This window comes from Orycteropus afer, unplaced genomic scaffold (assembly GCF_000298275.1).
Source record: "Orycteropus afer afer isolate SDZICR_OR568_19922 unplaced genomic scaffold, OryAfe1.0 scaffold00431, whole genome shotgun sequence".
Taxonomy (NCBI): domain Eukaryota; kingdom Metazoa; phylum Chordata; class Mammalia; order Tubulidentata; family Orycteropodidae; genus Orycteropus; species Orycteropus afer.
The window spans coordinates 2,575,109-2,584,989 of NW_006922018.1; the positions used below are offsets into that span (position 1 = coordinate 2,575,109).

Below are 9,881 nucleotides of genomic sequence, written 5' to 3' on the forward strand. Positions count from 1 at the left end.
ATCTTAAGTTTCTTCATCTTTGGCATTAGTGGTTGGTGTGTAAATTTGAATAATAGTCATATTAACTGCTTTTCCCTTTAAGCATTTGAATATTCTTCTGTCATTGACAGTATTTTAATTCAGGATACATCTTGAAATAGTTCTTTTTGACAATGAATGTGATACTGTTCTTTAATTTATCATTCCCAGCATAGTAGACCATATGTTTGTCCAGTGCATACTTGACACAATTCCAGCTTGTCGGCAGTGGAGCCATCAGTCAGATAAGAGAGTGTAGCTGTATATGTAAAGGTGCAGCCAGGTTTGAATTCCAGACCCTTCACTTGCTACCCTAAATCCTTAGTGGTAGTCCTCAACTTCTTGGAGGTTCAGTTTACCGATGAGTTAAAGGGGATAAACATACCTACCTACTACCGAATAGGGCTTCTGAGGTTCTAATAAGTTACCAAATTTAAAGCTTAGCACAGAGCCTCCCATCAAGTGACTCTTAGTGATTTTTCTCTTTCTATTTCCACAACAGATTGACCTTGCTATAGATGGTGCTGATGAAGTAGATGCTGACCTCAACCTCATCAAGGGTGGTGGGTAAGTGTTGTGGGTACTTTTTTGCTAAAGAGTGTCTGCCAGTTAATCCTTTGTAAAGCAAATTCAAGTACACAGTAAACAGATTGCTGTCATGATATATGTGAGTTCATCTTCTACTAGGACATTGTTAGCATCTGGCTTTAGAGCCAGTGTGACATTTCTGGTCATTAACAGTGATCAGGTCGCAGGAAACCTGGAGCTCTTAATGGGATCTTTGTGTATCTCTGCAGTCTTCTGTTTACTTATGCTTTAGTGAAGAGGCGGAAAGTTCCTGCTAGAGGCTGCTGTGAGTCTGTCAGGTACTCCAGGGCAGAGCTGATGGTAATGCTGCTTATGTTGTGCTATGAAGCACAAAAATGAGCCCCTTCCATTAAAATGGGAGTTACAGTATGTAACCTAAGTCTGTGAAGCAGCAAGATGTCACACAGGAAGTGGAGGAGATTGTGGTGAACTGGAATGTACCATCCGTCTTGAAGGAGAGTCACTGTTGTGCTCCAGGTGATTCAAACTAAGAAATTGTACAGGCTAAACCAAACATAGCCCTGGGCTGGATTAGGCCTGTGGGCACCAGTTTATAACCTTTGCTTTAAAGCTGTCTGCAGTTATCTGTTATTTCTTGAGTGTTTAAGTGCTGCATTTCAGTGGCTATGGTGAATTGAAAAAGTTAAAATCTTGTTCTGTTGGTTCTTATAATCAAGCAGACTTCTGAGTGAATGAGAATTTTTTTTTTAATTACATTTTATTGTTTTTAGGATATTTTCAATATGCATTATTTAATCTTCCTGGTTGAAATTAAGTCATTTAGCAGCAAATTAGTCCTGTGTTCTCCACTTCATCACTGTGGATGTAGACTGTAAGATTGCTGATGGGGCAGGGTATTCAAAACTTTACCTGACTTTGCAGATGACAAGCCCTTCCAATCATGCCATGTCAAGATGACATCTCTCTACATACAGTGCTTCCTCTCAGATACATTTTGGATGGGATTATGGCTGGTCTGACTGGGAATTCTTGACCAGGTTCTAGGTCTCCCAGATACAGGCCAATCTTTCTGTAGTTTGTTTAGTAAAAGCAGCATGGTGGGGCTGTGATATCCCTTTAAAAATAAAAAGTTAAATTTCTTCTTAGGTGCCACAAATGGGCTGATTTGGGTCTTCTATATCTGATTCAAATTTTTTTTAATCTGATTTTTTAAATTGATTTATTTGTTTTGCCTGGATTTTTAGTTTCTGTATTCAGACTCATGTAGATAAGACTATAGTTGTTAATACAATGCCTTTCCCCTGTACAATGGGAGAGACATTCTTTCTATCCCTCAGAATCTGAAGTTCCTCAGGTTGATCTGACCTGCAAACCTGAGACCTTCAGGTGGCCTGGACTACCCTTAATCCTGTGTTTATTTGCTTCTTCCCATTCTCAGAGGCTGCCTGACCCAGGAAAAGATTGTGGCTGGCTATGCCAGCCGCTTCATCGTGATTGCCGATTTCAGGTATGGTATGTGGTACCCTGAACTACCCACTGAGGAGGCACACTGGGCCCCAGCTTCATGTTCAGTTTATGGGGGAAGAAGTAAAGAAATGGAGGGACTATCTGACTTTCTCAAATCTTGAGGACTGTGGTATGACTTAGGGAAGCGTTTAGGATGACTTATGTTCTGCTTTCATGCTCAAGGAAGATACTGCTAATTGATCATATCACTCTGGAACCTCAGCTCTATTTCGTATGCTCATTGGAAGGGGATGGAAACAGCTTTTGCCCCTGTTAACAGAGTATGTCTTCACGTGCCACTTGTGTGATCCTCATAGGGATCCTGAGAGAAAACTGGGCAAGCTGTGCTCATGAGCAGTGACTCAGCCTGGTTTTCTCTGAGGCCAGGGTTTGCCACACAGACTTGTGTTGTGGGCAGTCTTTGACCAGGTATCTGGTAGATGACACTTGTGTTAAGGTTTGTTAATTTTACAAAGTACATGTATGTATATTTATTATGAAATATAGCTGTGGAATGAGCATAAATAATACAATAGATACCTGTTTATCCATAAGCCAGCCATGTCATGTCTGACATTTTTGTCATATTCATACATTTCTTCTTAAGCAGTACAACAGCCAACACATTTGTTATATATTTGTTCCTGATCACCTCCGGTGCCCCCCTCCCACCACAATTAGCCCTGTTCTTGATTTGAAGTTTATCTGTTTCCTTAAGCATATTTATTTTTATTGTGGATATTGACTTTTTCTTTTCAGGAAGGATTCAAAGAACCTTGGGGATCAGTGGCATAAGGGAATCCCCATTGAGGTCATCCCAATGGCCTACGTCCCTGTGAGCCGAGCTGTGACGCAGAAGTTTGGAGGTGTGGTTGAACTACGAATGGCCGTCAACAAGGCAGTAAGTGGCTAGGGAGGTTTCTGGAGGGCATTCTGGGTTCAGCATGGTCTCTTCCTTTCTATTCCCATTAGGACCATTGTGCCTAGACTAGGCAGTGTTTTTTTTTTAAAGTTTTTAAATCAGTTAATTTGTTTTATCTGGCTTTTTAGTTTCTGTATTCAAACTCACGTAGATAAGAGCATATTTATAATACACTGTATATCCCCTGTACGAATGGGAGAGTCATTCTGTCTGACCCCAGAACTTCTCACTGCTCCCTGTCTTTTTGATGGGACGGCCTGACTGGGGGACATTGTAAGGAGTGCAATACCATTGTCTTATTTCTCATGATTGTAGAAACAGTCTGAAGATGTGAGGATGTTGCACAATGTTGGTAATCTGTTCTTTTGCTGTACTTTTTCACTATTATGTTGTTGGGTGCTGTTTTGTCAGTTACAACTCATAGTGACATAATGGCTACGAATTGTTGTTCGCTTAACCGTGAACACTCACCGTGGGCAGGACTTACATGTGGGATCCGTTTAACCTCTGCTGATACCGTATGAAGTAGTTAGCTGTTATTCCTCTTTTGCTCTTGAGGAACCTGAAGCTTATAGAGGTTGATGTTTCCTCTGAGATCCAGACCTTTGTGGCCTCAGGATTCCAATCCAGATCTTTCTGACCTTAAAGCTTCTTTCTGTTTGTTGCTGTTTTATGGCACTGCCTTGCAGAAGGCACAAGATGGAGTATGAGTTGGAGCTGAGTTAATTAGGATACTTATCTTTGGTTGTTACCTCCTCTTTGCTGTCCCACCCTCTTCCTGCCTGCATGTACATCCTTAGTCAATGTGGAAAATATTTTCTAGGGTCCTGTGGTGACAGATAATGGGAATTTTATCCTGGACTGGAAGTTTGACCAAGTGCACAAATGGAGTGAAGTGAATACTGCTATCAAAATGATCCCAGGTATGTGAGTGATGCTTGGTGGGCAGAAACACCTCTGCCTCTGGCCACAGAAGCCCCAGTGGATGTGGGTTTTGTAAGACTTGGTTAAAACACTTCCTTGATAATATGTTTGTAATGATGTTTGAACTTTTTTGCCTTTGACTTTTTGCCTTTCCCCCACAGGAGTGGTTGATGCTCACAATCAGCTTTGTTGGCTGTGCCATTTCGTTGGGGTATAGACCTAGTGCTGATGGACAGTCAGGGGACTTGCTTTGAAATTAGCCCATCTTTCTGGGTAGAAACTTCCCAGTCGGAACAAATAATTCAGTTCACACACATTCACTGGACACATAACACAGGGAAGATGCTGTGCCATACATTAGAGGGGATTCTCTGATCTGTAGAACATGGAATCTCTTCTTAAGTAATTGCTATAAATCTACGGAAAGCAGAATGTGGCTATGTAGAGGAAATGCCTACACATTAGATAGAATGTGGTAAATTCTTCTAGGGAAATACCAAGAGTCTAGAGAGCACAGAGGTCCATTCTTCTGGGGAATTTAGGGTATGGAAAAGAGGTGGCTTTTCACCTGTGCACTCTGCTAAGTGTTCAAAAATGTCTCAGTTGATTCCACTTTTATGAGGTGTTTATAGAGGAGTAAGCAGGCCAAGGAAAGGTAAGCAGTTTGCTGAAGGTCCACAGGTCATGAGGAGCGGCATTGCCAAGATGGGAGCCCTGCATTTTCTGTTTCTATACCTTGATTTTTAAATTTCACTGCTTTGAATACAGGGCTGAGGATGGGTTGTGTGACTTGAATTTCCACGGCATGGAGAGGCTTTAGTGTGGTTTGGGCCAAGATTGCTGGAATGGGGCTTGAGAGCTGGGTGAAAGCTGGCTAGGCAGCGTAGAGACAGATTATGAGCAGGTACTGTGTGCTTACGTGAGAGGATTGAAAGGAGACAGATCTGAGAGGTGTCAGTCTCTTATGCTATTGAGAGACTGTCTAATTGGTAATGTTATTCCATGTGATGAAATATTCTTGGAATGCAGCTGGCTAGTGAGGCAGACGTTAACTGCAGAGATGTTAACTCTGTGCCTCAGTTTCCTTCTCTGTAAAAAAAGGCTAAAACTAATACTTACCTCTTAGGATTGCTGGGAACAGTAAATGAGTTAATACAATGCCCAGCACATCAGGAAATGTTAGTTGAATGAATAAATCTCTAGGAAGAAGGTTATTGTCTTCTCTGTTGATTAAATATACTAGTTTCTAAGTTACCCATGCTAATTGGGAATGAACTGTGTGAATATATGTAAAGAGCTAATATTTCTAACCCTACTTTAGTCTGCTATTTTAGTAGTCTTCCATTAACTGTCTTTTACTGGATTTATTAAGTCAAAAGATGATTTCAGTTATCCTTCTTCCCTTGCTTTAGTGTTTATTTTCTTAATGGAAGAATTAAAGAGCCAAGAAAGCAGGAGGAAGACAGAGAGGACGTAGAAGTCACTGTTGGTAAAATCAGAGAAATTGCCCCTAATGATAATGCAGAGACACCCAGGGGGTCCAGGGGGCCTGTAGAAAAGGCTCAGCCTTGCCGGTGCTGTTCTTCTGTAGGTGGATTTCCTGCAGTGCCCACTAGATAGCGCTGTTCCTCCTTCTCAGACCTTTCGTGGCTTACTAAGCCATTAAGATGTTTTTTGTGAGGTAATTTTGCACATACTTTACTCTCCACACAAGTAGAAGCTACCTCTTAGAGTTTTATTAGGAGTTACAGTGAGGAAAATGAAAACAAAAGAGTCAAGAAAAAAGACTGGCTAGTTATTAAGTCATGATCCAACAGAAGCTTCAGAGTGGTTGGCTCTCTCTTTTCTCATTCTTTCTTTTCTCCTCCTGATTTGGTCCATTAGACTTGCTACTAGACCAAGATAGAGGGAGGAGAAGCAGGGTGATTTTCACTATCCCTGTCTCACTGCCCTTGTCCCATTTCTTTGGTTTGCATCTGTGAGCCTGCTTAGAGGACAGCTGACCTGGTCTCCCCACCTTTTTTTTCCTCCAAATGATTTTGAATTTTGTTCCACATTGTTCTCCCTCTCTATCAAGGATCTCCTACATAGATCCCCTTACAAGTAGATGATAGTGGTAGCTAGGCACCATCTAGTTCTTCTGGTCTCATAGTTGTATAGGCTGCAGAACGGATGGTGTACCAGTTACTAGGACTAATTGTTTCCATGAATTTTGGTTTTCTTCATTCTTCTTTGCTCTGGACGAGGAGAGACCCATCGTTGCATCTAGATGGCAGCTTGCTAGCTTTTAAGATCCCAGTTGCTACTCGCCAAAGTAGGAGGTGGAACAATGTTTTGTATAGTGTGTTATGCCAATTGAGCTTGATGTCACCTGTGACTGTGGTCCCAAGCCCACAGGTTCAACTACTCGGTCCCTCTGAGTAGCTGGCTGTGACCAAGCAGTACCCACAACCTTGCCCCTTGTCAGCTCTACAATACACCTGGGAATTCTGATCATTCACATAAACTTATAGGACCATTGTCTGCCAACCCTATATATGTTCTTGGATACACTCCCCATTTCATAGACATACCTAATTGTTTAGCCTGTCCACCCATCTATCCACCCATACACCCATGCTTGCCTTCACTGACAATGCAATACTGTATGTGCGAAAGGGTTCATATTTGTTGTCTGTACCTCCCATGTACCTCTATGTCTTTCTCATACTCAATGGTGCCATATTGGTTACTCACATTTGGTACATTGCCCTTCTCTTCACCCAAATCAATACTTATCTCTATCTAACTAACAGCGTTCCCTCCCCTCCCCTCCCACCCCTGGTAACCAACAAAGAAAATTTCCTTCTATAGATAAACCTTTCCTTAACTTTTACAATAATGGACTAATACGATATTTGTCCTTTTGTGATTGACTTATTTCACTCAGCATAATGTCCTCCAAGTTCATCCACGTTATGCCGTGTTTTGCAGATTCTGCATTATTCTTTAGCATTGCATAGTATTCCATTGTGTGTATGTACCAAAGTCTGGTTATCCATTCCTCAGTTGATGGACACCTAGGTTGTTTCCATCTTTTGGCTATTGTAAATAGTGCTGTGATGAACATGGTTGTGCATATATCTGTGAAAAGAATGAGTCTTGAGTGGTCACTTTGTTCCTCTTTGGGAGGCTCCAGTCATGTAGGCACAGTTTGATGTGGTTGTTGTTATGTGCCGTCGAGTTGGACCCGACTCGTAGCGACCCCTCCTTGGGTTTCTGAGGCAGTATCACTATGGAAGTAGATTGGCCAGCCTTCCGAGGAGTGACTGGTGGGTTTGAACCACTAGCCTTCTGATTTGCAGTCAAGTGCCTTAGGCTCTATATGTTTTGGGGCTTTTCTTCCTGTCTTTTCATTTCCAGTAGAAAAATCACTGTCCTTTCTTGCCTACCTGTTTACCTACCTATCTGCCTACCTGCCTACTTCCTATTCTTTTAAATTTATGTAGTTCAAAATTATGAAAGAGTAAAGCACTCCCCCACCCCCCCAGCCACTGCTCTGGAGGTGTGGTCAGTGTTAGCATAATCTTGTCTTCTTTCAGATGTCTTTCATAAATACACAAATACTCCCCACCCCCACCTCATTTTACACAAGTGGTGCGCCATTCTATGCACATGGCTGCTTTTCCCATCTTAGAAATTATCACATACTGATAACACAGTATGTAGTTGTATAAAGAGTGTCCTCATTCTTTTTTTCCTCTTTTAAATAACTGTGTAGTATCCCATTTTATGGCTATAGCAGAGTTTAACCATGGTTTTCTATTAGACGGGAATTGCAATCAAAGGGCAAGTGTATCTGTAATATTGCTAGGTAGTGCTCAGTTGCCCTCTATAGATTGTACCAGTTTACCCTTCTATCACCAGCAATGTAGCCAGGTCCTTTTCAACTGTATATCCTCAGACTTTATCTCTGAGAGTTGAACAGTTATCTCAGTGTAGTACCTGCAACTCAATGCAATGCAACGCACTGCTGTCGATAGGATACGATTCATAGTGACCTCTCCTTGGGTTTCTGAGGCAGTATAGCTACGGAAGTAGATTTGACCAGCCGTCCTTCTGAGGAGTGGCTGATGGGTTTGAACTGCCAGCCTTCTGGTTAGCAGTCAAATGCCTTAGGCACTATGCTACCAGAGCTTCCATATTGTATGCACATATGTATAATTTCAGTAAAGGTTGCATATAGTTGTAGTTAACTGTCACTGCTGAGTAATATTCAGTTGTATGTATGTGTGTGAAGAAATATACATATATACCTCCATTCTACTCTTGATGGGCATTTGGATGTTTTCAGCTTTTTGCTATTAGGACAAATGCTACTGTGTGCATATTGTACATGTGTTTTTATGACCATATGTATGGCTAAGGGTTGCATTAATGCCTAGGAGTAGAATTGCTGGGTTATTAGTATGAATTTATTTGGCTTTAGAAGATGTATGACCAAACGTTTTCTAAAGTGGTTATTCTAAGGTTATACTCCTATCTGTGTAAGGGAGTGTCTTTGCATCCTAGCCATATTTCATCGCACTCATTCTGGTATGTTTATAGTGCTGTCTTATTTTAATTTGCATTCCCTACTGACTAATGAATTTAAATATCTTTTAAAATGTTTAGTGGCTGTTCTGGATAGCTTCTTTTGTTCAAGTCTCTTGCCATTTTTCTTTCCTTTTTTTTTTTTTTTTTAATTGTGATTTGGGTGAAAATTTATAGAGCAAATACACTTTCCATACAGCAGATCACATACACTTTGTCTCATGACATTGACCACAATTTAGCACAATGCATCATCTCCTCTCCCACTTCCTCCCGATAGATACCGCTTCCCTGTGTCCATCCTTCCATGCACTCCTACCCCCGAGCTGTCTCCCTGTGCCTGAGCAGCCCTTCTTTCTCTCTTACTTGTTCTCTCCAAAGAGTGTATCTACCGCAGGTAAATGCTCAACTAGTATATATACCCTGTCTACTGCTTGGCTGGAAGCCACAGGTGTGCGTTCAATTCCAGTTGCCATTTTTCTACTGAGTTCTCTGTCTTATGTATTTTGATGTATGTCCTTTGTTTGGTGTATATGTTACAAATACCTTCACCCATTCTGAAGAAATCTTTCAAGGCTGGTTGTGTGATTGCAAACAACTCGTGGGGTCTGGGAACTGCTTATAATAGTTTTGGAGGGCCTCTCAGAGAAGATAGCTTGTCATCTGATAGCTGATGGCCTGGAGAAGAGCCAAGTGCTTCAAGTCCGTGAAGATGATCAGTCCAGGAAAAAGAATAGCACCAGCAAAGGCCTCAAGGCGAGAAAAAATCTTGGCATATTTGGGTATTGAAAGAAAACCAAAGTGGGAGGGGAGAAGAAGGTTGCAGAAGAAGTAGAGAATAAGAATGTCTTTTCATTGCCATTTGGGAGGAGAAGGCTTTAGATCTGGTATTTGTCCAGTGCGTATAGTAGCTTCCATTGATCTTGTGATCCTTGACTCTCTTCTTGCCTTGGGGAGCTGAATATGAATGCTTCTTTCTGTCCTTTGTCCTGCAGGTGTGGTGGACACAGGCTTGTTCATCAACATGGCAGAGAGAGTCTACTTTGGGATGCAGGATGGCTCAGTGAGCATGAGGGAGAAGCATTTCTGCTGACCCTGTGGGAGCGGAGTGTGTTCATCTGGCATCCAGCCCACAGCTGAGGTGCACCTGCCTCTCCAGGAGCCTTTGCCTTAATGTATCTGTGCCAGGTGGACAGCTGGTGGGGGGTGGGGTGCGGGCCTAAATCCGGTCTTCTGAAGTATTGTTAATATGTCTTTTTAAAAAGAGAAATATAAAAATATATATTTTTACTATTAAAAGAACTCATTTTTTTTATAAAGTAGCACTTGATTTCATGTTTTATATGAAACATTTACCAAAAAAAGAGAAAGGTGGGGATTGTCTTTAAAA

General features: G+C 41.6%; 1 protein-coding gene across 1 annotated transcript in view; it reads left to right on the plus strand.

The window, feature by feature from the left end:
* Nucleotides 1-9,584, plus strand: part of RPIA (ribose 5-phosphate isomerase A) — a 40,206-nt gene extending 30,622 nt beyond the window's left edge. The window contains exons 5-9 of the mRNA XM_007954101.1: nt 521-585; nt 2,006-2,074; nt 2,833-2,974; nt 3,819-3,918; nt 9,487-9,584. Of these exons, the coding sequence (XP_007952292.1) occupies nt 521-585; nt 2,006-2,074; nt 2,833-2,974; nt 3,819-3,918; nt 9,487-9,584 (474 nt within the window). The remainder of the gene's footprint in view (nt 1-520; nt 586-2,005; nt 2,075-2,832; nt 2,975-3,818; nt 3,919-9,486) is intronic.
* Nucleotides 9,585-9,881: the final 297 nt, after the last annotated feature.